At 37.1% G+C, this 27,797-nt stretch overlaps 3 protein-coding genes across 6 annotated transcripts; 1 reads left to right on the forward strand and 2 right to left on the reverse strand.

Moving 5' to 3' along the window:
• Nucleotides 1–450: 450 nt before the first annotated feature.
• On the forward strand, nt 451–6,090 carry LOC126777489 (uncharacterized). The gene is made up of 6 exons (XM_050500497.1): nt 451–589; nt 879–923; nt 1,629–1,715; nt 3,803–4,501; nt 4,901–5,056; nt 5,987–6,090. Exons 1-6 carry the CDS (start codon nt 451–453, stop codon nt 6,088–6,090), a joined length of 1,230 nt encoding a protein of 409 aa, XP_050356454.1.
• Nucleotides 6,091–8,931: 2,841 nt separating this feature from the next.
• LOC126777603 (uncharacterized) lies at nt 8,932–10,380 on the reverse strand. Its single transcript, XM_050500677.1, has 4 exons — nt 10,269–10,380; nt 9,568–9,696; nt 9,391–9,480; nt 8,932–9,156 (listed from the first exon to the last, which is right to left on the reverse strand). Coding segments are annotated over exons 1-4 (345 nt in total). The 5' UTR covers nt 10,270–10,380; the 3' UTR covers nt 8,932–9,031.
• Nucleotides 10,381–16,062: 5,682 nt separating this feature from the next.
• Nucleotides 16,063–27,623, reverse strand: LOC126777589 (galectin-3-like). 4 transcript variants are annotated; one of them, XM_050500661.1, is made up of 6 exons: nt 27,397–27,623; nt 25,024–25,147; nt 24,217–24,285; nt 23,691–23,918; nt 23,535–23,573; nt 16,063–18,676 (listed from the first exon to the last, which is right to left on the reverse strand). In XM_050500661.1, exons 2-6 carry the CDS (start codon nt 25,124–25,126, stop codon nt 18,624–18,626), a joined length of 492 nt encoding a protein of 163 aa, XP_050356618.1. In that variant the 5' UTR covers nt 25,127–25,147; nt 27,397–27,623; the 3' UTR covers nt 16,063–18,623. The 4 variants fall into 4 exon arrangements, with proteins under 4 accessions (XP_050356618.1, XP_050356615.1, XP_050356617.1 ...); XM_050500658.1 differs by having other exon boundaries at nt 27,230–27,623; XM_050500660.1 differs by having other exon boundaries at nt 26,962–27,623.
• Nucleotides 27,624–27,797: the final 174 nt, after the last annotated feature.

Consider the following 27,797-nt stretch of genomic DNA (forward strand, 5'->3'; position numbering starts at 1 on the left):
TGAATCTCAGACGAGCTGGACCGATGGCACAACCTCCGCCAGTCTCACGCACACCACACTTCACACTATAGCGCGCAATCAGCACTCACAGCGTAATCTTAATTATTTGAAAAAAATTCACAACTTTGCAATCGATAGTGCGCGCAAAAGTGACAGTATTTCGTTTAACTAATATATCCTCGTGCTACAGTTGAATGTTATGTTTGAGTTAGTAAAAATAATTATTAATAAATAATTATATTTCGAAGTTCATTTTTTTGAAATTTGAGGTAAGTATTTTTTTTTTCAAATAAATCGAATAACTTCAATAAAATTTACATCAAAATTATATAAAAATAATAGTTATTGATAGCGAACAACGAGTCTATTATTAGTGCTGTCACCAAATAAACGAATGAATACGAATAATTACGAATACGTCCTGTTTAAAAATCGTTAAAATAGGAGAACATGTACATGTTTCAGGGCAGCATGGGCGGCATCGGGGTGGGCGCGCTGGGCGGCGCGGGTGGCGTGCTCGCGGCGGAGGTGTGCGCACCGCTGCTGCTGCTGTGCTGGTTATGTTGCTGGCCCGACGACGACCGTTCTGGTAACATGAACATGCTCTGCGTCCTGCTTGTTAACCCGCACAAACTGAATGCGTAACTTTCACTGTACCAATAAAATAAAATTCTACACTTATTATCTTATCTATCTTTTTTAAATCTGTTTATCAAGTAAGCTACTAGTATTGCTTTGCTGATTATTTTATGATATTATAGAATACGTATTCTTTGTCATGGTAACTAATATTTAAATATGTATAATGCATGTTTTATATGTATATATGTAATATTGTATTTATGCAAATATACCAGAAAATATATTATTTTTTACAGATTCTAGCTCTGAAAAGTATCCTCAAAAGCCTGTTATATCTAACGGTAAATAATATAGTTAATTGCTTATATAGTAGAGGTGTATGAGTTTGTAAAATGATATTATTTTATATTATTGTCTATTAAACTTTAAGTTTTTGATAACTCATAAAATAATTACTGCGTAAAACAATCTATTTAATAATTATTAATTTTGGAGTTCGTGTCATCGTCTAAGAATGAATAAAGAGTGCATTTAATCTGTCGAACTGTCAATATTTTTCCGCTTTTATTTTTAGATTTTTATTTTTCATCTGTCTAATAAATTTATTTCGTGTTTATTTGAAACGGCCTAACGGTTTGGCTCCACTTTTGTATTTAGATAAGGTTTTGATTTTTGAGTTTATCTATATGGGTGTCTTTCTAGTAATGCGATTTGTGTCTTTTTTTGTTAGTTAATAACGACTGGGTGAATTTTAATGGACGACATGGCAAACGTGTCGCGGTAACAGATTTTAAATATTTTTAATAAAAAATATATGGTATTAATTTTTATGTAAAATAAAATTTATATTCGCGGTAAAGAAAAACATCACATCGAAAGATTAGTTATACATATGTAAGCTGTATTTATCAGCCACATGTGTGTCCAAGTTTCAACATAGTGGAGCAGCGTGGTGGAATAAACTCTAAGCTTTGACTTAAAGAAAGGAAATTTACACAATTGACTTTTTTAATTTTTTCATTCATAGAATCTTTTGTACATTGCAGAGTCAAATTCACGACAACGCTCGAACGAATTGTTCGCGAGACGCTTTGGAAGTAGCGCGGTGTCCTTACACACGCCCAGCACCTCTGGTAACTAAATCATTACCACTTTACTATTTATTACCTTCAGTTTAGTGCTACTTTTTTAAATTTTTTTTTATATTCGCCGGGAGGGCAAATGGCTCTACTCCACCTGATGGTAAGTGGTAGTCGAGTCCAAACGCGACGACGGCCAGTACAGACGGGAATACCGTTCTGCACTAGCCGCCTTCGCCTTGCCGGCCCGCAAGATGCCTCTTCACGCCTCGTTTGAAGGAACCCGGGTTGTAAGAGGAGGGGAACACGTGAGCTGGTAAGGAATTCCATTTTTTGGAAGTGCGACAAAGAAAGGAGTTGCCAAATTTCTTTGTTCGCGATGGAATTGATGTCACAGTTAGGCGGTAACATCGAGAACCAGCTCGCGTGGACTTAAGAAGGATGGGGAAAGCAGGAATTAGAGAGAATAATTCCTCAGAGCACTCGCCGTGATACATTCGATAGAAAGCGCTCAGTGCTGCTATCTCGCGACGCAATTTTTACAATTGCGTCGCGAGATAGCAGCGGATAGGAGAGGTTCAAGGGTGTTTGTGACTTTTATGTCTCCAATAATGCGTACGGCACGTCGCTGCAACCGGTCCAAGGCCTCCAGTAGGTACTTAGCGGAGCCATCCCAAAGGTGCGAGCAATATTCCACGCAAGACCGTACCTGTGTTTTGTACAGCAGGCACAGTTGTTGTGGCGTGAAAAAACGCCGCACCTTGTTCAGAACTCCGAGTTTCCGTGAAGCTATTTTTATAACAGCCTTGTTATAATCCCTTGGACTAAGGTCGCAGCGAACATCAATCCCCAGCATGGTGATTTTGCTTTGTATCACCAGCGGAGTACCACAGAGGGAGGGAAGAGGGAAAAATGCTGACTTTTTCGCTGTGAGAGCGCATCCCTGTGTTTTCTTGGCTCAACAAAATTATCAGAACCCCATTTGGCGATGAGCTCTAACGACCTATCGAGTTCAATGACAAGATTCTCCCGCCTCTCCTCAATTTCCGCTCGCCTAGCCACTGCGCGTCCGTGGTATCCACCATGCACTGTACTATCGTCTGCATAGCAATGTATGTTCCCAAGAGAGAGCATGTCATTGATATGCAAAAGAAAGAGTGTGGGAGATAGCACAGATCCCTGGGGGACCCCAGCATTCACTACATAGAATTGCGAAGCGCAACCATCAACTAAAACACGAAGGCTACGCTTGTGTAGGAAGCTGGCAATCCAGGTGCATAGCTGAGCAGGCAGACCATATGCCGGCAGCTTGGAGAGAAGACTTCTGTGCCAGACCCTGTCGAAAGCCTTGGACATATCGAGGCTGACAGCCAACGATTCTCCGTGCTTGTCGATAGCTTCACCCCAGAGGTGTGTTACGTACGCTAGAAGATCACCTGTGGACCGTTTTGGTCGAAACCCGTACTGACGATCATTAATTAGACAGTGATCTTCTAGGTAATGGATCAGTTGGTTGTTTAAAATCCGTTCCATCACCTTACAAAGTACTGAGGTGATAGCTATTGGCCGATAATTTGCCGGGTCAGACCGATCCTCTTTCTTTGGAAACCGCTTGCACATTAGCTCTTCTCCAAGCCTCCGGCACACATCCCGAAGAGAGAGAAAGTTGGAACAGGCGCGTTAACACAGGAGATAGCTCCGCTGCGCACTTCTTCAGCACTATGGCTGGTATTCCATCGGGACCGCTAGCTTTATAATGAAGGTAAGCGGGCAGATGGGTCACTTAGTGGTGAGTGATCACGACCACCCATAGATTTCGGCGCTGATAGAAATATTAACCATTCCCAACATCACCAATGAGCCATCAACATTGCGAACTAAAATGTTATATCAATTGCGCGTGTAGTAACACTGGCTTACCATTCAAACCGGAACATAACAATACTAAGTACTCCTGTTCGGTTACTCATCAAATCCTTATATTTTACTATATACACTCTTTTGTATGACTGTGAGGTATTCTATTTAAGATACCTAATTTTAAGCAAATTTCAGGAATTTAAAACTTTTTTTAAATTCACCTAACAACTACATTCGTTTCTATTTATCACATAAATTAAAAAACTAATTTTTATTTCTAGGTCACACGAAACAGCCACTGTCTTCTCACAGGAGTCACGAGGAGATTCGGTGCAGACGAAAATCGCATTTGGAGCCAGCTGATCCAGACGCCCGCTACCATTCCGCGCCCAGCGTCATTGACGAAGTCATACACAGAAGAGACTGGGAACGATCTACCAAAGATCTCTACATACCCCTAAAGTCGGACAATGAATTCTCCAACGCGAGCGACGTCTCCGATATATCAGATAAAGAGGAATCCCTGGAAGAGACCACGGATAAAGTAGTCGTTAGAACCTGCAAGAAACATTACAAGAACATTAAATCTTCCCGTAAAAAAGATCTCAACAAAGAATCACTGAACGATGACATCAAAGACCAGGACGCCACTGAGAGTGTGACTAACTTTTATATCGGTGATGCGACGGACACCACGAGCCCAAACGAGAACACTAACGAAATAAAAGCGGACGATAAAGTTAAGAAACCGTATAAAGCAAAGGAAGCTAAACAATGTCTGAACGAATCTATTAGGAGCAAAGATATAGGCCGGAACAGACAGCCACTGGTGCCTTTGACGGAGTTCCAAGTGGCTGGCTTTGAACTACATGACATCGATGATGTGGAGCTGGACCGATCTGGCGCAATGCATCACACTGTTGAATCTCGTTCCAGTTCATACAACACTCATACCATACCGGCGCCACCGCCTTCCGTAGGTAAGTTTATATAAAATACTTACTCGCTGGAAAATATAACGAAATTAAATAAGGTCGCCTTAATAATAATAATCATTTATTTCAGATTAAAAATCAATACACTTGTTAGTTACAAATTTCTTACATTATGTAAGTAGATACAGATAAAATGAATTGAAATTAAATAAAATTAAAACTAAATTAAAGCTAATAACATAAAATCGTATTAAATAAAATTGACCTAATTAAATTGAATTAAAAATTAAATTTAAATTAATGCCTAGCGTCGAAGGTATAATTCGTATCAAAATTTAAAATATCTTATTCTATCTTTAAATAAAGTTAAATATTATCCAGTTTTTAATTATTTATTTGATGGTGTTAATAATCAGCTATCGATCTATCGATCTATCGGCACAGAGGCGGTGGGGTACGAGTGGGAGGCGTCGTACATGGAGGAGAGCGGCGCGGCGGGCGTGTGGCGCGCGCCGGGCGCGGGCTGGGCGCGCGCGCGGCACGCCAGCGCCGGCGACGTGCTCGCGCCCGCGCGCCGCCCGCAGTCCGGCGCGCTCTCCGGTGAGCGGACGTGCCACATCCTTGAAATACCTAATATTAAAAAAAATTCAATACTCGTATTGATTGATGTGTTCCGGCTTGTAGTGTGAGTGATCAGTGTAATTACAGATATAATTAGTATAACATCTTGTATCCCGTGAACGGCGGCGTTGGAACGGTTTCTATTTTTTGCAGTGCCAGTGATGAGCCTTCCTAAAAAATTATAAAAAAGTTTGCTCAGTTAATAAGACGAAAGCAAGAAGTCGTGCCCAAAGTAGTCGCAATCCAATGTTGTGGCTATTAAGCATTATGAAGAAGATATTTTAAAAATAATTACATAATTACTTACTTGTACTTATATCCCAAATATTTTGGAGTCGGTGACAAGCTGTTGTTGGTAGCCGCCTAATATCAACCTTCTCTAAGAGTTATTTTGCTGGTGCGTTGGTTCCTGAGGATAGTTAAGACGCTTGCATACTCGATTGATATAACATATATATTTTTCTATAGAATAGGAAGGCGGACGAGCGTATGAGCCACCTGATGGTAAGTGGTCACCAACGCCCATAGACATTGGCAATGTAAGAAATGTTTACTATCGTTTACATCACCAATGCGCCACCAACCTTCGGAACTAAGATGTTATGTCCCTTGTGCCTGTAAATGTACTGGCTCACTCACCCTTCAAACCGGAACACAACAATACCAAAGTACTGCTGTTTTGCGGTAGAATATCTGATGAGTGGATGGTATCTACCCAGACGAGCTTGCACAAAGCTCTACCACTAGTAAAATGCACACATATGCACTTAACAAAGTCCACAAGTGGCTTTTACTACATCCAGGTGTATTTAATGCTGGATTCCATTCCGCCGGAACCGTTAAATAGTATAATTTGTATGCTTAGTCAACCTTAAGAAATATTTTTCCTAATTTAATTCAATGTTCTAGAGAGTGATCTAGACTTCGAGCTGGAAGGCTGTGACGATCCCCCACCCGCCTACGACGAGGTCGAACTGTTGGCTTCCTTGGATAGGAAGGAGACGGCTATATAGACGTCTCATACTTGGCTTGTACATGTCTTTAGTAGTCATCGGGTGTCCCTGGTTTGATTAAATTGTAAAAATTGGAACCAATTGTAGTAAATGAATTAATTTAAAGTTTCACTAAATTCGGTACTTTGAATTGTTTTCAGTTAAGTTTCTTTTACTAGTTTTTTAATTAATTTAACTTTTTTTCACATAAGGAATAAATTTCCAAAATAAGTATTTATTTACTATTTTTCATCTCGGACATCAATTAGAAGACTGTAAGCCTAATATCGTGAATTTTATTTAGCTTTTAAAAAACAGTATTGAAATATAATATGCCCAACGTATGATAATTGTGTAATATCTAAACTCTAGTCATTTAAAAGATGGAGTACACGTTCACTTGTTGTTAAGGATATATATAAAAGTTCGTTAAATGTTCAATATCTCGAATAGTTTTAAATAAACAGAAAACGTAACATAAAAAGCTTATAACTAACGGATTTGTAACTGATAAAAGATAGTTTGGTACTAAGTACTTTAAGTACAGTCACTATTATTATAATAAATGTATGCGAATAATATTAATGAGAAATGAGAGTATTTTTGAAATAAGATTATTTTTATAATTTACCGGGTGCTATTAATAGTCTATTAATGATATCACGCTCGTTCGTCTCCGAGTACCAGAGATTACTTTCTGTTAATTTCTAAAGCTGTGGTTTCTTGTGAGCTTAATGCACCTCTGATTCTAGTCAATTACCAAATATAAATATATGAGGAACATTACCATTGCTTTCGGTTTTAATTAAACTTTTTATACTTATTTAAATTATTGGATGGAAGTACGTATTTCGCAAATTGTTTAGGCGTATACAATTGTTCGACTTTATTTACTATCGTACTGAATGCATGTATTTTTTTTAAATATATAGTGAATGCTTTTACTTTTTTGATAAAACTATAAGATACATTGATTGATGTTTTTTTTTTTTACATTAGACAATATTTGTTTGTATCAGAGAATTTTGTCGTTCTTTTTCTTGTGATTGTATTACGATTATTGCTTTGTCGACGTTGTATTATGATGTAATAAAGTTGAATGTTCACAACGTGATTTCTGTGTTTTCATTTAGAGCATCCTAACTTTTAAGTGGATGAAATTTTGTATTATGGATTTAAAAAAAAGTAGGAAATTAATACTCTTTGATGTAATAGAAAGTTTGTGTTAATAACAACAACAACAATAACAGCCTGTTAATGTCCCACTGCTGGGCTAAGGCGCCCTCTCCCTTTTTTTTTTGAGGAGAAGATTTTGGAGCTTATTCCACCACGCTGCTCCAATGCGGGTTTTTGGTTTCATTTCAATGAAATTAGACACATGCAGGTTTGCTCACGACGTTTTCCTTCACCGTTAAGCACGAGATGAATTATAAACACAAATTTAGCACATGAAAATTCAGTGGTGCTTCCAGGGCAAGCACCATTTAAACCCACGATCATCGCTTAAGATTCACGCCTTCTAACCACTAGATCATCTCGTTTTTTTAGCGTTAGTAAAGTTTAATGTTATTAAAATCTGTTGGAAAATAATTTATTCATCAGTTGGTCCATAACTATTTCTGTTAAATGGGGTCAACGGGTGTATAACATTGTTTTATGTATGTCACTTGTGACTGCAGTATTGATATGAAGACACAATGAGACGTATTATAATTTTGCATGAAAGAATTAAAAAGATCGAAGAAAAAACGTATATTTGAAAAGATTTTATTTAAAAATAAATAAATTAGAGTAAATATTTTGGCACATGAGACATTTTACTAATACATTGATTCATAGCAAAGTATTTACGATCTAGACGGTATATATAGAGGTATCGTAGCGGTAAATATTTCATATAGACTTCTACAAAAACAACGCTTAGTACATAGTGAATACATAGTTTATCACAGGTCACTAGACAAAGACGAAGCTATGTGAAAGCCCCACACAAAAGCGATCCTTAAGACGCTAGACGGAGAGTCTACTGCATTTCCATATAATTTAAAACAGTTATATGTAATGCGTTATGTCAAATATAGTATAATAATATCTAATATGTAATTAATATTTGAAACATAACAGTAATGTTCAGCTTATATAGTTCTTTGGTAGCAATTTTACGACAAATAAAGCAAATTCTTGGACAGAATTTAATGGACGTCGCCGTTTGTATAATTCCTCTTCTTTCGTTCATTTAATCATCTTCACGCGTACGTATGACTAACATTTATTAAGAAAGCTAAATGTACTATCACCGACATTAAAAATATTCCTGCAAAAGCTACCACTATCCTACATACAGTCTGTCAATTCATTCTCAGTTTAATTTACAAAAATAAACAAGATTATTCAAAGATTTCAACATATTGGTGGTGGATGGTTTTCAATGCATTTTCGATATTTGAATCGTTAACACACCTGGGAATGTGTTCTGATGCTACAGCGGGAGGTTTAAAATAGTTGGATACTCCAAAACGCATTCAAATTTTTCATTAACAAAAGAACACGAAATAAATTTCAATACTTTTGTATTTAACAAATCATCTGCCGGAGCAATGCGAAGCACTAAGCTTTGTCATTTCAAATATTCTTTAACATTAATAAATAGTTTTCGTAACACCGTCCATTATACCATGGTCCCTCTTCTGAGGCATATAGACATAAATACTTCTGGGGATATACCGCGGATAAAGTATGTGCTAAATATATAATATTTGTAATATTCCTATCATATAAAATAATATAAAATCCGTTCGAAAGTAAAGGTGAATATAACTTCACAATATAAATATTTTTATCCACAACAAACAATTATTTCAAAACTTAAAGTCTTCGCTTTAAATAATTCTTCTTTTTATAAAAATGACATTAAGTTCTATCTAAATTACAACACTGACGGCGTCCGGCGCGCGGGTCGCGCTCACTGGGCGCCCCGCGGCACGAGGCGCGGCGCGGGCAGCGAGCCGGCGCGCGGGAACACGGTGTCCGTGTGCGCGGGCGGCAGCTGGCACAAGCGCGCCATCGCCGTGGCGCTCTCTCGAACACCTAGGCCCAAACTCGTTTTGACTGAGGCATTTTAATTCTATACCATACTTTTGTTGTGAAAGTTTCAAAGTACAGTTCTCTTTATTTTGATGCGCGAGCATAATTCGTTAAAACAAATTCGTAGGCAAAGCCTCTCACGCGTTACCAGTGTGTTCGAACCGAACACACTTTTACAGACAGACTTAACTTACAAAATGAAAGATGTTCAGCAGTCTACCTCTGTACGTTACCGACCTGGCTGCACTGGATAAGCGACAGGCTTCGGCAGGGGTGGCGGTGGTCGCACCGATTTTACCGGCTCCGGGAGCGGCTGCTGCGCCAACTCTGTGGAACGAAATATGTACTGAGTAAAAACAAATCCAATTATTGTAAGTTTTAGTTAAATTTATTTATTAGTTTAAGTTTCCTTACCTTTAACTCTACGAATGCAGAAATATATAAAGTAGCAGCACAGCAACAGCAGTAAGGTGAGCACGCCGGCCAGCGCCACGTAGTAGGCGGTGTGGGAGGGCGGACGCGCGCCGCGCACCGACCCCATCACTCCGCTGGGCGGTACTTCGAGTTGAACTACTGTAAGTACAATTATAGGTACCTAGCGACTAGCTAGATATTTTACCGCTAAACAGCAATATGTCGTTATTTTATTATATTTTACTGGTGATAGAGCTTTGTGCAAGCTCGTCTGGGTAGGTACCACCCACTCATCAGATATTCTACCGCAAAACAGCAGTACTTGGTATTGTTGTGTTTCGGTTTGAAGGGTGAGTGAGCCAGTGTAATTACAGGCACAAGGGACATAACATCTTAGTTCCCAAGGTTGGTGGCGCATTGGTGATGTAAGCGATGGTTAACATTTCTTACAATGCCAATGTCTATGGGCGTTGGTGACCACTTACTATCAGGTGGCCCATATGCTCGTCCGCCTTCCTATTCTATTTATAAAAAATATATATATTGGGTTGTTGACACTTGTTTTAGTGTAAGTAGTTACTCATACTTGTTATCTTTTAAAACGCAAATGTTTTTGAACAAACTGATCAATGATTTAATAATCTGGTCCGTCTTGTTTTTAGGTGGTTGTAATTTATTTTCTAGTTTATTAAACTGTTTACTTCAATAGCAACTTACAAGTGCCGCGAGTGCGCTCCTCGTGTCGGCTAGCACATTTGTCTCCGTTTTTTCATAACTATTTCGTTCTCATACCTTGTCTCACATCTCATCAAGCTATTCACAGATATAGGCACTTCGAAAATTCATTTTTTTATTTAAGATTATTTTTAATCTTAAAATACAAAACTAAGTCAGCAAATGTATGCCAAATCATCAAAAATATACATAATTTATTAAAATATCGAATGTACTGTGAGGCAAGCTACACGTCTCGCTAGATATTTGTGTTCTCCTATAGAGCTGAGTGACTTAGTGTCAAGTGATGGGGGCAGTGCGTGTGGGTTCGGCGAGACGCGCAACAATTGTCAGCGACGCTCCGGCGCCGCGACGCCTTGCGATCAGGGTTGGCAGATTAGCATAAATCAGAATATTTCCGAATTTAATTTATATTGAAAAATTACAAAACAGAAATTTCGAATTTGAATATAAATTTTCACTGTTTTTTTCTTATTACTTTTAGGAATCGAGCAAACGGAAGTGAAAGTAGCTCCTGGTAAGTGGTGGTTCATGGTACATTCGCCCATGTACACTTTCTTTGCGCTCTCTACAATGGAATGTGAGATGTACATAAATATACATGTGCATGTAGTTATATTCTCCCTTAAATTCGAAACACTCAACACAGACTTTAACATTTTGTCGGTACAATTATGAATAAACTCGACGGCGTTAATAAAATTGTCTTTTTGGTTTTTTTGTACGAACATTTGAATTCACATTCGCCACCATTGGGATGCGTTTAGCGAGATCAAACGTAATACATACAATATACATACACGACTACATGCTCAAATTGCAAATCACTAACCCTGCGAACATTTGGCACGCGTTGAACCGTGCAGCGAAAATGAGGATCCCCGTGGATGGTATATGGAACTGCGCAAATAGCGAGTATTATATATATTTTTTATTTTTAACATTGTAATATGTAGTTGTACCCCAACCCCTACATGTGGTTAAGAGGATACGGCGTCAAGAAGTCGCCGGCGACGGACGCATGCGCAGCGCGCACCATGGATCATCAGCCAGCTGAGGAAAACGTCGCTGAAAGCACTAACAGGGGACAAAGAACTCAAAAATTGAATCAGCGACGTCTACATGTAATTATGTAATTGTTTCCTGAATTATTTAAGACACTGATATACTATTAATCCCTAGAATATTTTTAGCTCTTCTGCAACAAAACAAAGAGAGGTCTCAAGTCGCTTACTTGATTACTTTGGTAAGCTAGACGGCTATGCATGTGTTGGGTTTATGTCTGCGATTAGTACGTATAACGTGCAGTTAGCGATAAACAAGACTAAAAACTTTTGTGATAATAATACAGATGTTTTCTATAGCTGATTATTCTGAGGTAATGATAGAAAGAAAGGAAAGACAAAAACTTTATTGAGGTCAAAATAGTAAAGTATGAACTAAATAATCTAACAAAAACGGGTCAAAAATATAATATAACATAAAAAAATATGCGTCTTTCTGCACCGGTGGTGCAGGTGGTGGTGATTTGAATTGACTGGACGAGGTGTCCCATTATGACACAAGTTTATAGTAACGACCTGTGTTGATGTAACATTGAAATATAAATTCCAGCGAATCTCATAAAAATAGATGACATAGAATTAATCTACAATTGTAGCTCTTAAGGCCAATATAAATAAATATGAATGCAAAGTTTGGCATATTTCGCAGATTTAACGGATGACTCACACGATCTGGCTGTATAAGTAAAACAGTAGTCATGTCTTGTTTGTAGGCTATAGTTATAAATTGGGTCAACAATAATGGTCTGAGAGTTGTCGAGCTAAAGTAATAAATACCCAGCTTACAAGATACGGGCCATATGATACTGAATAAATAACGACGTTCGATACTGAATAAATAACGTTAACACCGAGTTTAGAATTTATCACCATAGTTTGTCCATATTAGCTAAAAACGTACTTATTTTTTATATCGTCATGGCACATAACGCCACGCTATATAATGATACGCTATATATCGCCACGCCACACGAGACCAGACAAACCAACCCAAGCCCAAGCCAAGCCCAGCCATGCCATGCCACGACAGTTAAAGCCGGTACTGTCCACCAAGCCCGCCTGTAACCATTACTGGCGTCACATTGGAGTGACAACAGAAAATAATACCCGATCGGCTCATTTCGGAACGGCATTCGTTTTTGTACAAAAATGTTGCTATGGTAAACAAAATAACGAATGAGATGATGTGCCATGACAACGAAAAATAACCTAATCCTTACCTTACCTGGCGCTTCAATCATCGGAGTACAAGTGGTGGCCAATGGCGATGGAAACAATGTCTGCACAGCGCCACATCATTATGAATCGCAAGGAGTTTCCTACTCGTTACCAGCTACATTGATTCGAGGTGGTGAAGGCTACATGAAGGTTATTAATACTGGAAGCAAAGATGTCAATTGGAAAGCCGGTGAGCAGACAGCTGTGACGAATCAGCCAACCAGCCAAGTCAGGTGAATCCAGCCAAGCCATTCTTGTCTAAAATCTTGCAGAAACGTAAACCAAACCAAACTCTTTAGTGACTAGAGTTTCAAATTTATGTGGTCTTATAATTCTTATTTTTTTATGATCTCAAAAAATCTTCAAAAAAATGAATTTATTACAAATTTTTAAAGTTACGAGTTCTTAAATTCTTTTCTGGAGCGAACGATCGACGCGTGACGTCACATCGCCGAACGTTGCTCGCCCATACAATTTCGCCTAAATTTTCGCGTTATTCTTGATTTTATTTCTATTTCGGTTAGTATAAAAAATCTTTCATATATTTATTATACAGTACCATAGCATACTAATTTAACAAATAGAACTCAGGAAAAATACTTTTTCTACATATATTATCAACAAAAACAAGTAGATATTTTCGTGATGAGCATTTTAATACGAGTACCTTAGTAGTGAAATTTGTCGTATTTACAAGTTTTTAGTTTGAGGATCAAACATTTAATTTTTACAGGCTAGTTATAAGTATTCGTTTAATATAAACATAATTCAGAATGTTCTTAATACGGCCTTGTTACGTTGATTACCCACAATATTGTCATAAGAGTTTGTATCGATGAAAATTGCATTTCAATGTTAATCTTAGGTTTATTGTTAATCTTGAAGATGATTTGTGAACAACGCCGTATCGGCAATGATATATTTTGGAAAAATCATTAATGACTGTGACCCATTGAAATTGATTTTTACCAAATTATGTTTCTTTGAAAGTCAAATACGTAGTCTACTATAGTTCATATGATACAAGTGTCATTTAAATAGACTTATAAGGGGACTTTTGAATCGCCATGTTACACTATATAATTAAACGTAAAGCTGCCATCTACTCTTCTTCTTCTGTATTTTAATGACATGTGCAAATTAGCATCATTCAATGTTGGCAGACGACAGCACTGTAGACGCCTTAAATACCGCCTTATATACCACTAATATTAGTCGGGAACACGTCGATGAGTATAAAATGTGTCTGAAATAACAATTTTTTATTAACCAAAGCTTGAGATTGGGGCCAACCAAACTTGGTACAACTCAACCCCAATACGATACAAGTTTGAGCTATGACTTCTAGAATGACACCTTTTGTCATATCCCCATTTCGAGAATACCGCCTCGCTACCAAATCCAGTATCAGGACGTTAGGTTCCGCCGTCTATTGGAAGGTGAAGCCAAATTAGCCTAAAAGCTTTGTGTGCTCAACAAGATAAGTCAGTACTTCACGTCAGCTCCTCGCCTAAAATTCTACAAGGCGAAAACTCAGCCCCAAATGGAATACTGCTCTCATCTCTGGGCGGGAGAGATGATATCACTCTGCGTCTTCTATCGCATCTTTTACGGAGAATGCTCTGAGGAACTGTTTAGATTGATCCCATGCGCTGAATTTTACCACCGGACATCGCGTCTATATTCTAAATTCCATCCATACCATCTCGATGTCTGAAAATCCACTATTACAGCTCAATTTTTAAAGCATTTCCTGCCATTTCTGCGGAACCATATTACCCGGCGACTTTTCCGAACCGTTATGACATAGAAACCTTCAAGAAAAGCCTAAGCTTCCTCATTCCTTTAAGGCCTACAACGCACCTGCAAGCACTCCGGTGTTGCTGTCCTTGGACAGTGGTAATCACTTTCCATCAGGAAAGCCTCCTGCCTGTTGTGACCAATGACATAGTAAGTTTGCATCCTTCACATTCGAGATTGTTAATTTTATTTGCACTTTTTATTAGAGGAAAATTTACAATAATATGCCGTGGCTCTATATCGTAACTATCGCGCCCCGAACTGTGTACGTAAAATTAAAACGTAAGAAATGTATATTATATTCTATATCGATATTATCTTCTATCGAAAGCGGAAAGCACTCGTATCTCTACAAGAAGAGTACGTGCGGACTTATTGCCGATCACAGTTATGATCAACTGCATTAACAAAATATTAAAATAAACAATAATAATAAGCTCACTAATATATTTCGAGTGATTTGTGGAAGAATCCGCAATCATAAGATCGACTTTCGATAGATTATTTGTTAGTCTCCGTGAAAATGCTGCTCTTATTTTAGCATAAAACAATATATTAATAATCGTTATTATTATAATAATAAAGTAAAAGAACATATGTGGGGCGTCAAATCACAAAGAAGGATAAAGTAAATACAAAATTATCAACGCGCGTATCGCAAGAGTCGCCCGCAATAACGAACCGGCGATGTGACGTCACAGTCAAAACTCGGAAAAAAAAAGTTTACATGATATAATCATAATTTTTTCAGATGTTATTATAATCGTGTAAAGATTATTTTAGTACAAAAAAATAATATTTATTTTAATTTACATCTTCCTAATTCCGTCTGCCTACATTTTAAGTCACGAATGACAACTAATAATAGTATAGGCGGGTAGCTGTAGCCGAAATCAGTAAAGAAAGGTTAAATGAAAACGAACGGAATTGTTTAATAAATTTATTATTACAATATATGTTGGCTATAACTGACGCATTCACGAAATTTGTAATCGCGGAGTGTACTCGGACAGTCATTCGTTTTTGTACAAAAATGTTGCTATGGCAACCAAAATAACGGATGAGATGATGTGGCCATGACAACGGAAAATAACTGTGTGAATTGGAAAATTATCAAGATATAAATATACTTTCGATTATTGAAATATTGTTATCATTATTACCTCTCCGTTTCTATATATTGTATCTACTCAATGGTACGAAATGGTAGTCATCCCCTCCTCGAGGTTTTGTGCATATTCCACCACGCTGCTCCTTTCCGGGTTGATGGACAAACATGTAATTGATCTTTATCCGACTCATACAAATATCCTCACGATGTTTACGTTTACCGCCGAGCATGAATGAATTAAACTCAAATTAAGCTCAAATTAAGCACATCAAAATTTAGTGTGCTTACCCGAATTTGAACCCGTAATTATCGCATACAGAAAGTTAAGTGCCACTAGATGAAATTATTATTAAAAAAAGGATGCAACTTGCCGATTATGAAAAATATTGAGTCTCCCAATCTGTATTGAAGGCTGGAGGCGTGGTATATTTAAAGAAATGTGAGGAGCGCGTTACACAGCACTAGGAAGGAACTAAAAACATAGGGAGGGAGGTAGGTTTCCAACCAACACCCTTCAACTCCAAGTTGAAGGGTGTTGTACAATGGCTGCGAAATAAAAGTCTTACGCTTAAGAGAAATTGGTTTAATTTACATACAAAATAAACTCTCAGTCGTTGAAGTGAATTACAGAAATGCACCAATCTACTACACGTTGTATGATACACGTGATACGCACCAAAGTCGCCCAACAAGTGTGTAGACACGGAGACGTGGAGCGACTTGTCAGGTTAAAATGACGGTGAATACGGTACTGCCTGTTACACCAACATTAATCATATAACAATCCAACGACTTTGATGTCGGCAACTGGTAACATTAAATAATAATAACAGGTAAGGAAAAAATATTCGTTACTTGTGGTTTTCATTTTGCTAAATGTTTTCCTTATACTACATAAATAAATAATATTTATCATATATTGCAATTTCCAGTTTCGGTAAATTGTATTATTTTTAGGATGACAGACGAGCAATCAGGTCATCTATGTGGTAAGTGCTCACCAGCGGCCGTAGACGCCGGTCACCGACACACCGGCACCAAGGGACACACTCCACGCACTGGCAATGCGGTCCTGTTATTACGTCACCGCTGGTGCAAGGTGACCGTTAAATGTAGAGAACGTTCAGTGATATTAGTTAAAAATACAAAAGTATTAAGTTGGTAAACAATCCCAAGAAATGAGAAGCGTTGATAACGAACTATGATATGATTCAGACAAGCCGAGAGCCGATTTGTAGCGCACCGTTGTTATGCTACGGTTTGCCAATACTTTGAGCGCCGTCGTTCTCGGCCTGACATATTTATGTTTTATTTTAAATTTTATATATTTTGGCAAATGTGGACTTGTAGAATAATTACGTAAATATCAACGTCTATTTCATAATAATGTATCTGTTTTACTTATATTATTTAAAATGTCTAAGAAATATAAATGTTTTATTGTACTTAGATGCGTAACAAAATATAAATTTTATAGATTTTTGAATGTAAGAAAAACACATGTCGACTCGCATTAAATGATATAAAATACAATATATCAAACATTTATTCTGATAACATATCTTTAAATGAATAACAAATAACGCATTATTTATAGTAAATAAGGATGGTACATATTTAGCGAGAGTGACCGCGAGGGTAGCAAACAGCTGACCAGGTAACACTTCATCGTCTTCGTCACGACAAGACACACTGACAGTGACGTCACACTCAGTTATGATGTTCGCTTGTAGCGGTACGTGCGTGTGTGTGTGTGTTTGTGTTTGTGTGTGTCTCTTCATGAGAAGCTGAGGAAGATGCGGTTGCTCCTAACTAAACTATTTTATATAATTCTATCTATGGGACAAGAGCAATGTTGTGAGCGCTCAATATATTACATTTTCTTAGTATATTAGGAAATAAAGCGCACCATGAACGTCGACTCGGATATTGAACTGCGACGTTTTAATCATTATCTACAATATTATTAAGATATAAAAAACATTTCAGTCTTACGAACTATCATTATAAACAATTGTTCAAGGAATCAAACATTTATAAAATGAGCACAAAACCGCTTCGAGCTTTACAGAAAAATAGTCAAAAAATAAAGCAAAATCAAAATAACCCTGCTTTTTCCATTCGCTTTAGAAAAAAAAATATAAATTATAATTTCGAGGCTGTAAAAATAGCGTCGTCGCTAAGTGAACTTATTAAATAATAAAGTGTACTTAACCTTATGTTATTATTCAATATTTTTAGTACTTATGATCTATGCATTTGTCTCTTTCTAGGAATTATTTATTTTATACAGTTATACGAAAGAGACAAAATCATAAAAACTCATGTTTTTTACAATAATATCAATAATATAATATTATACATACAATTAAAAGACAATTTAGTCTAATAATTCTTCGGTAATTGAATAACAAGAAATACAACGGCTTCGAAGTACATACAAATAAAACTTGAGACATATTCATATATCTTACAATAATGGTATATCACGTCTCAATAGGAAAGATTTATAAATGGAGGAAACTTCTTATGGCAGTATGGACAGTAATTACGTTTACGACTTCATTATTATTTTATTTATTTATTTATATGAGAAACACCATCGGCATATATACAAGATTAATAACAAAACAATACGATAATAGAAGCACAGTGTCATATACCAATACAGGCGTTTTCAACGATACAACTGAACGACATCACAGTTATAAAATAGTGTATGCACGGGGCGGACGCGCCTTGCCACCGACAACTTTTTGTCTAATCTTCAAAGTAGTCGTATCATTGAACTGGTATTGTTTCGTCACGTTTTATGTGAGGTCGCTTAACGAGTCGCAAGTCAATTACGCCCTTTATATTTTAACCATCACGATACCCGATTAACGTGAAGTAGTTACAATTCAAAATGGTGTTTATTGTGAATATTATTCAAAACTGAAAGGGGGGCAAAAAAAAATTGCGAATAGTGTACGCGTGAGATACCATTGCCAGTTATAAACCTTTCTTTATTGGGTTACGTCAATATTTCAATCAAAATCAATATTATTTGAAGACAGTGAAATATAATCGCACTAAAACGTGAACTACTCCCCTGTTAAGCAGAAAGCAACCCGCCCGGGCGCCGCCGCCTACTGCGCCGCGCGCCGCGCGCACACGGCCTGGTCGTACGTCGGCGGCATCGCTGCAACACGCGACACGACATCGCTATAGTATAATACATTACTAATGATATCCATAACAGCCTGTGAATGTCCCACTGCTGGGCTAAAGCCTCCTCTCCCGTTTTTTTGAGGAAGAGCTTATTAGCTACGCTGCTCCAGTGCGGCAGAGAGCACGAGATGAATTATAATCACAATTTAAGCACATGAAAATTCAGTGATGCTTGCCTGGGTTTGAACCCACGATCATCGGTTAAGATTCACGCATTCTTACCACTGGGCCATCCCGGCTTATATATTATACTAATTATATACTTAAATAAAAGCAAAACTCAAGGAGAGGTCGAGCCACAAATTTTCACGAGTCACTCCGTCATTGCTTCTAGTAATTGTTTTTTTTTTTGCGTATAATCTCATTTTATCATTGCATCCTTAAATTGGAAAATGTAGGCAACCCGGGTTTTAAAGCTTTCGTAAATATTCTGGATCAAAATGTACGAGGTAAATGTCCCCCGACATCAAAAATACCGGGAACCGATGTCACGACTGCATTAAAACAAAGACGGGCATTAGTTTACAGGTGTTCTCTTAAGCGTCGGTGAGTGTGATCAAAGGACGTTCATATTATCGTATCAATAACAAAACTTTATAGTGAGATAAACTATCATTGGTGTTGTCGTGTTCAGGACGACGTGTTTATTATTTACTTTCGGAGGCGAACACGCTGTGTCGACCGAAATACAAATTAAATACATACTATTCGTATGCAGTGGCGTAGCTAGGTGGACAAGGGCCCCGGTGCATAAGGTAAAAATCGGGCCCTCATCCCCTTTTTCCGCGTAGCTTGAACTTATATTGACCTTCAAAATTATAGATAGGAACAAGATTAGGAAACAGTGATTTCAACTTATCCCTAGTAGGCTCAATCCACACGTCGTCCCTACGAGGGATAGAACCTCTTTCTGAAAAAAAAATTTTTTATGCTCTCTCTTTTAAAAGCTGAGGTTAAAGGACCCCCTGAGCTCCGGGCCCCTGGTGCACTGCACCACCTGGCCCTGGCACCTGCACAATAGCTACGTCACTGTTCGTATGTATTTAACGAAGTGTGCAAATGAACCGACATGGCTACGGAGCTGAATTTTCTATGTGATTCCCTCATGTGGCAAACCATATTATAAATCGTTATATAATAAGAAATATCGAGGATCGCGTCTGCTGTTAAGTCGTTTTAGAAACGAAGCCAACTGAAGAGGTTGACTGAGATATAGATCGACCGAGACATATAACACAGATAAAACGTGTTTTATTTTTTATTTAAAAAAATATTTTTTTAAGTACACACACATAGCAGACCTAAATTCTAATATAAGCGAAAGAGAACTACGACGTATATTAATATAGTATATAATATATACACATATAATATAATATACATCATATGGCAAACCGATTATATACATATAATATAATCGGTTTGCCATAAGATGTAACAATTGCTGCACGAACAATGGTGCGCTCTATGCTCTAATCGGGCAGTATCGGACATCGGACATTCAAAGACTCACTCACTCCACACTATACAAGCGGACCAATGTGATATTAGTTAATCCTTAATAATTAAAATTATCTTTAGCAATAAGACCGTCTATTGGTATTTAAATGCTAATTAAGATATAAATTACCTTTATAATTATTATTTTATTATCATACGTACATACTACTTAATCTTTATTCATCTTAAACACAAAGTCAAATTCTACGAAATATGTCATAAGTTTCGTCGTCGTGCGGTTTTGTATGTATTTATTAAGTTTCAAGTGAACTGCTGTTGCACATCATCATCAACATCAAACATATTTTCTCGTGTACAACGTTAAGTACGGTTAATCCCGTTTGAGGGTATTTATGTGTGTACAACACGTGTCTATTTTTTTTGGGTCCGTTGTGTCAGTTTCCTTGTGATCCGAGAAACAATGACCTAACTGAGTTATGCTCAATAACTCCGTGTATTGTTAACAATGATCGAATATCACGGGCCGTGCGCTGTCGGCAAGAATACAATCTGATAATACGAGGAGCCGCTATATTGTGACAGCACCTATTACGTCTACTTGTAGACTTTTGTGAACTAACAATCAGCCGTCATCGGATTTTATAATCTCGACTGTCATCCGCTACGTGAGCAGCGCCCGCACTTCCGTCTATGTCATATTAAACGAAGATAAACACACTATGTTTGCTGTTAGTTGAGGACCTTCAGTTGCTCAGACAAAAAATACATTGTATAATGTTGACTTAGATAATAAGCTACAATTTTATAGTAGCTAAACAAATATCCCTAGTGACTTTCGCATTACGTGCGCACAAACGTACGGACCATATGTACCTATATATGTATGAAGGAGACTATTGTACTCTTAATACAGGCTTAAGTAACTCATCGCGGTAAAACCCGAGATAGCGGCGAGTGCATCTCATTACAAATTTTCCTTGTTTACATTTAGTTACAAATATCTGAATTTGTTTGTCGTTTGACTGAACGCGATAATCTCTGTATCGAAGAGGTCGATTTGAATAATTATTTTTGCTTTAGTTTCTCTTTGTATCAAATCACATATCGGGGGTGCGTTTTAACCTTGCAGTCTAGGCCTTATAGCGAATGAACTTTAATAAAATTTGTATCAAATAAAATTTGCAGTGTTTGTTTTGTATGTGTACGTTACCGACTCGGCAGTCTTAATCCTCATGATAAGGCTCCACACACTGACTAATGTTTAAAATGTGCTCAGTAAAGATTATTGTTCTACAAAATTAATATAAAATACACTAATTAAACAGAACATTAGCGTCGCTCGCTACAGCGAGCGCGTGATAACGATCGTTGTTTTCCGTCCCTATACAATAACTATTCATGCAGATGAATCATTGACTAATTATAATATAGTTAGAAAATTCCTTAATCCATACAACAGCGTTGTTAAAAAAACTACAGCGCTAATTTAAAGCCGTCTAAAATGTATATTTACTTTTCAAGTAATAAATTAATTATTGGCGCGACTTGCGATTTGTCGTATGTGTTCAAATGTGTTATTTGGATTTTTAAGAGTAATTGAATGACTTATTTACATCAATTTGTATGATTTGGTGTTCTATTTTTAAAAAGACCAATTCGAGGTTTTTTGAAAATCAGTTTCACTTCCGGATGCTAAATATATAATTTGAAAATCAATTAATATACACAGTGGTTAGACGTAAATCTATAATAGACAACACTGATTTTAATTTGCTTAATCTGTGTAATTGATCTCGTAGCCGGCGATGATGAATATCACCGAACATGCCGAAAACACTTCCTAGGTTAATCGACCCTGACACGAATTGCTTCCGAAAAATGCTTTCGGCTAAGAATGCGAATTACGCGGAACCAATGGAGAAGACAATCAAAATAAAATTTGAAGTCGTTGTGTTTCAATGGATTTTTTGATCAAGAAGAAAAAGCCTTACTTTGTATTGCTCCGGCCGGCGATTGAACCTCGAAGGATATTAATAAGCTACACGAAACTACGATAGTTTAATTTAAATAAATAAGTTTAATTTCACAATTTTTATTGCGGATTTGCATTTAATTTGGTCGGTATAGTGATATGGAACAAAGAACAAAATGTTAGATATAATTTATCAGTAAGTGTCGAATCGCAATTTAAATATTACGTAATATATTGTGTTATAAGTTGTCTGAAAGATCAATGCTCGTGAGCGTTTTTCGCTACAAACGTCAATAACAGTTTGAAAATGAATACGACCACTCTACGGATATCAAGCGTTATATGAGATTACTATTTACTACTCATTGCATTCGTGTAAATAATTATAAGAATTCAAATACCTGAACACTGTGAAAGTATTACATTTACTTATTGAGAGTCAAAGTAAGAACTACCACCGGTTCGGAAAACAGAATTCTCGGACCTGAGAAGTACCAATTAAGAAGTACAAAAGGAATTGGGAGTTTTTACAACTAATTTTGTATTTGTTTACAATATAAAAAAATAATAGCCATTCAATATCGTTTCATTCCCAAGGTGAGCTGTCATCTATGAACTGACTACTTGTATACATTTACCGCACAAGCGATCCTTTACGAATTTCTTATATTACGGACGGCGTCTGTTGCTAAACAAAGAATATCTATTTGTCCAAAAAAAATATCGAAAGTTTACTGACTCGAAATCGCGGAAACGATCTGATAACTTGTACACAGGATTTGTTTACACTGATATAAACGCATATACATATATGTAGTCTGTATATATTGTACGTATATGAGCTCACTGCGAGTGACCAAGTGTCGACTACATAATAGGTGAGTGGTGACATCACCATCGCCATGGCGGCGTTGACGATTCAGTCTTGTGGTCTAATGGCGAGCTTATATATACGAATGCGGATCATGAAGCCTTGGGTCAGCCAAATAAAAGTGGGTGGACGAACTGAGAATTTCGTTATTAACAATGAAGACGTAACCCGTCACATTTGAAAGACCTGACTGGAGCCACGCGTGGGCTCGCGGGATACTGCCGACACGACGTAGCAGTTTCTCAGAGTATAATATCCGCAGTACAACATGTGAGTAGTGAGATTTGTAAACCGAGCCTGCGAGCCTGTACCGCTGGCGGGAGGTGCAGAGGTAATAAACTTTACATTTACATATTTTCGACTCCACCAATGATGTAAATTGAAGGTCTAACGAAATATATAACAATAGGCGCGTCGTCCTTCGTGTTAAACATCTACAATGGCGACTAATATTCAAACTGTTAATTAATATTGAACCAATGTCTAGTTTTAGTCAGATTCCATCTAAAGAGCGCTAAGACCGACCTTGCGTGTTCCAGCCGGGAGCTGCTATTCCGAAGAAAACTGGCGGAAAATATAGAGTAAAATCGTAAAAATATCAAAAGTTATTATCACAGGTCTCTTTGTTTATATCCTCATCTCATATTCATAAACTATGTATGTATGTAACGGCTAACTTACCGTTAGCCTCTGGAGCGCTCGGGGCGGAGGGATAGCTCGCAGTGGGATAGGGCGCCCCGGCCGCGGGATACCTTCCAGGAACGAAGCCCTGCGGGTAGTGGCCAGGATGAGACTGCGCCAGGTGAGTCGGCACGGGCATGCCCGCCGGGTAGGTGGGATAGGGCGCCGGAGCGGGGTACGGGGTAGCGGCTTGAGCGACCGGGTACGGTACTCCCGTCACTACAGGAACTGGAAATGAATGCTTCGTTATTAACACAAGTAATCCTTTATCTTTTAAAGAAGTAACACAGCATTACTTTGTAGCAATAATAATTATTATAGACCTAATTAAGGCTAATCAACCAAAACCACAAATCCATATAAATAAGGAAGACGACTGAGCTTATTTTTTTTTTTCTATTTCCGCTTCTATATTAAGTGTGAGTAATTCTTCGCGGCGTCCGAGTGGACAGTTCGTTCTCGTTCGGATGTCACCAATCGCACATCTAAGTTTGAAGCAGTGATACAATATCCGCTGTGTACGTACCCGGGTAGGGCGCGTTGTACTGCTGCTGCGGGTAGTCGGGCTCGAAGCCGGCCGGGGGGCGGGCGGGCGCTGCGGGGACGTTTATTACTACGTTACACAACCACACGTAAACAAATCAAAGCTAATTAACATTTAATTTAATACGTGAATATCTAAAGTCAGTGTTCTTCGATCTGCAGGCGAAACGCTACGAATATTCTGCTAGTATTCAGTATTTGTTCGAATAAGCCATTTTTGCAAAAAGTGCGTATAGCCGTACTCGGCGTATGTAGCCCATTAATTAATCATGATAAGAACGCACAGAAAATAAAAAAATGTGTATTTTTCAATGATAAATGATTACTTTAATGTCTACTCCTTATAGCTTATAATTGATAAGTTATATGGAGATCGATAACAATAAGTTCCTGTATTGTAAATGTCCTGTACTGTATCAGCTGCTGTCCGAGACGATAGAAGTCTTATCGTTAACAATTTTGAAATGCACGAATTCTATTTTTTTTTTATATAATTGGAAGGCGGGCAAGCATATGGGCCACCTGATGGTAAGACGCCCATTTTATATATTTACACATACAGACGCGGATTATACAGACGCGGTATTTTATTCGAACAAGAGCATCATTTGCTGGACTTGTTGTTTTTCACCGTAACCTCATATTCTCTACCATCATGTAAATTGTTGCGCACATCATCTACGTGGCTAAATGATTAGCTAAACTCGTAGCTCAGAGCTTTACCCGACAAGCTGTGAGCGTTGTGAGCGTTGCAGTGCGCTACAGTTGAGGCGTCACTGCAAGTACTTACGATTACTTAGGTTCGGACCGCCGTTCCGCCGCATACAGCATCCCAATATCAGCAGCATCATCACGAATGTCAATACTACGTATATTATCACATTGGAATCCATATCTGCGTATGTGTTGTGTATCTGCGAACAAAATATGAAATATAATAGAAATCTTTTACTTTATTTTACAATAATACCTTCTCATAAAATAGCTGTGTAGCACAAACGATTTTTTCATATTGCACTAAATAAACATAATTAATATTGATATCGATTGTAGACCCCATCACTTCGCGAGAATGGCGAGTGTGTATAGCATACAGAGAACTGTGGGCAAACACAATTTGCAACTAAGGTATAATACTGGTGGTAGGGCTTTGTGCAAGCTCGTATGGGTAGGTACCACCCACTCATCAGATATTCTACCGCAAAGCAGCAGTACTTGATATTGTTGTGTTCCGGTTTGAAGGGTGAGTGAGCCAGTGTAATTACAGGCACAAAGGACATAAAATCTTAGTTTATTTATTTATTTATTTAATCGATACACCACAGTATTTGAAATATGGCACTTAAAACAAGAATACGATAAAATGACAGATACAATTTCAAACACTTAATAGGTATATACAGCATTAATTCCCAAGTTTTAATAGTTCCCAAGGTTGGTGGCACATTGGCTATGTAAGCGATGGTTGACATTTCTTACAATGCCAATGTCTAAGGGCGTTTGGTGACCACTTACCATCAGGTGGCCCATATGCTCGTCTGTCTTCCTATTCTATAAAATATATATATATATATTTGAAAATAATTAATAATTAATTTGTGCAAAAAGATTTGTAATGTGTATTGTGTAAAGTAGCTTAATTGGCTAGTAGGCCGGCCATGCTCTTTCATTTCAAGGCCATTAATTTACAAATTATAAATTTATGAACAAACATTGATTGTTCTCGTTCAACGATTCAACACAATTTGTTGGGATATAGATTTCTTGATTATGAGACGTACCACTAGTGCTAGTACTACTCTTATAACAGCTCTTTACTATAAAGGCTGACTTTATATAAAGTAAAAAACACAACATTTGATAACATTGAAACTACTCTAGATAAAAGTCTTCATTTGCTCATTTGAAACGTAACATTTATATCTTCTGAGAAATGTTTAGATGAACATTCTCATTTTAACATTTTATTTATTAAATATGAATGCAGACATAACTCTTGTAGTGATTGAATTAAGGTTTTCGTAGTCAACCCAAAACATTTATCCAAATATTAATTATTTTACACAATATTTTGATATCTATTGATAAATAACTTTTCACAAATAATATAGTGAGTAAGTAAAGGAGTGTGTCAATAGCTCCTCAGTTAATATAATAATATTAATAATTTGTTGATTTATTTTCATTCTGTTTCAAAAAAACAATTACACCTTGGAGTGACCTCAGATATTTTCTCAAGTACCCAGCAACAACTATAAGGTTAGAGAATATTTAACTAAATTTACAGTCTAGATATCAATTCAATATGCTAAACCTCTTTGTATAAGAAAGCAGATAAAATGTAACTAGACTAATATTAGACCTCTTGTATGACTTCCTCAATCTTTACATTATCGCAAGATTAAATAAAGTACAAAATATAAAGAAGAATTAATATTTGTGTATATTAGGGCCGATTCTGATGGGCGGGTAAAACCTGACTAGATTGGGCTGACCTCACAAGGAGGTAACCTCATTAGTCTTCTACCAAATAACAACTAAATCAGCAAAATATATTTTAAAACTCTTCAACTGTACTTATAACAGTTCAGTGTACTTGAATAAACTCATTTTTATTTCTAGTGTGGGGAAATAGAGGTGACTAAGATTATAACATATAAGCAAGTATTTGTTGTTATTGTAATATCTAATTAAGTAGGCGATAAAGTCTAGTTTAATCTTTGCATACCTGTGAGGAGTTTTCAAGCCTTGTGTCAAGGCCAATTCACTAAATGAGGTTAACACGTTATTAAACAATACACAATCAAGTGACACAAAGTCGCGTCACAACCACCACATAAAAGGAGTGAAGGTCAGGACCAACAGCCTGTTATTTCAATCATAGAACCAAACAAACTGGAGACTGCCACCGCTCTGACAGCCGAACACAAACTATTTGTTAACTGTACACTGATACACTATATGATATTAAACTTTGGGACCGATATTGGACTCACTTTCAATTTTATTTCGATTTCCTCGTCGAATTCTTCCTCAGAATACGCAAGATATAACATAATATGCAAAATATTTTACACGACTCCCATGGTACTAAACGATTCACAGGAAAACACTACATACAAAAATTATAATTTGTTGCTTAATATAAATTTATAGGACTCACATTTGAAATACGGGTATTTACCGCAAATGATAAGGACCCACAAAATGTAATCTTTTGAAGTGCCTATTTTTTTTGAAATTCCGTATATTATAAGCTCATGGGGTTCTAACTGTATAAAGTAAAATAAATATTTTATGTATCAGTGAATTTTCTTTATTTATTTACAGTATAAATACGAACTTCTAATAGGTACGATCAATCAACAGATCACAGAAGTTCAGACTACATTTGACTTGACTCAGTGTTGCCAATAGAATTTTTCAAGAAGGGCGGCGCAGCACTGTAAAGAGCTAGAATGTGCCAAATAATAATTAGAGCGGTTTGATTATGAATGTTTATAAAGGTTTTATGCTCTCGGAACTATGGTTAATTCATCACTATTTTATTTACCATATAGTAGT

The sequence above is a fragment of the Nymphalis io genome, chromosome 23, assembly GCF_905147045.1.
Source record: "Nymphalis io chromosome 23, ilAglIoxx1.1, whole genome shotgun sequence".
Lineage (NCBI taxonomy): Eukaryota > Metazoa > Arthropoda > Insecta > Lepidoptera > Nymphalidae > Nymphalis > Nymphalis io.

Coding starts and splice junctions, on each gene's coding strand:
- LOC126777489 (XM_050500497.1), top strand. CDS start 451: ATGTACATGTTTCAGGGCAGCATGGGCGGCATCGGGGTGGGCGCGCTG. Junction 924..1,628: donor AAAGCCTGTTATATCTAACG/GTAAATAATATA, acceptor TGTACATTGCAG/AGTCAAATTCACGACAACGC. Junction 5,057..5,986: donor GCAGTCCGGCGCGCTCTCCG/GTGAGCGGACGT, acceptor TCAATGTTCTAG/AGAGTGATCTAGACTTCGAG.
- LOC126777603 (XM_050500677.1), bottom strand. Junction 9,481..9,567: donor CTGCATTCGTAGAGTTAAAG/GTAAGGAAACTT, acceptor TTCGTTCCACAG/AGTTGGCGCAGCAGCCGCTC. Junction 9,157..9,390: donor CGCTTATCCAGTGCAGCCAG/GTCGGTAACGTA, acceptor GTTTGGGCCTAG/GTGTTCGAGAGAGCGCCACG.
- LOC126777589 (XM_050500658.1), bottom strand. CDS start 27,289: ATGTTATATCTTGCGTATTCTGAGGAAGAATTCGACGAGGAAATCGAA. Junction 25,148..27,229: donor AAATCGAAATAAAATTGAAA/GTGAGTCCAATA, acceptor TTTTGTTCGCAG/ATACACAACACATACGCAGA. Junction 23,919..24,216: donor GTACAACGCGCCCTACCCGG/GTACGTACACAG, acceptor ATTCATTTCCAG/TTCCTGTAGTGACGGGAGTA.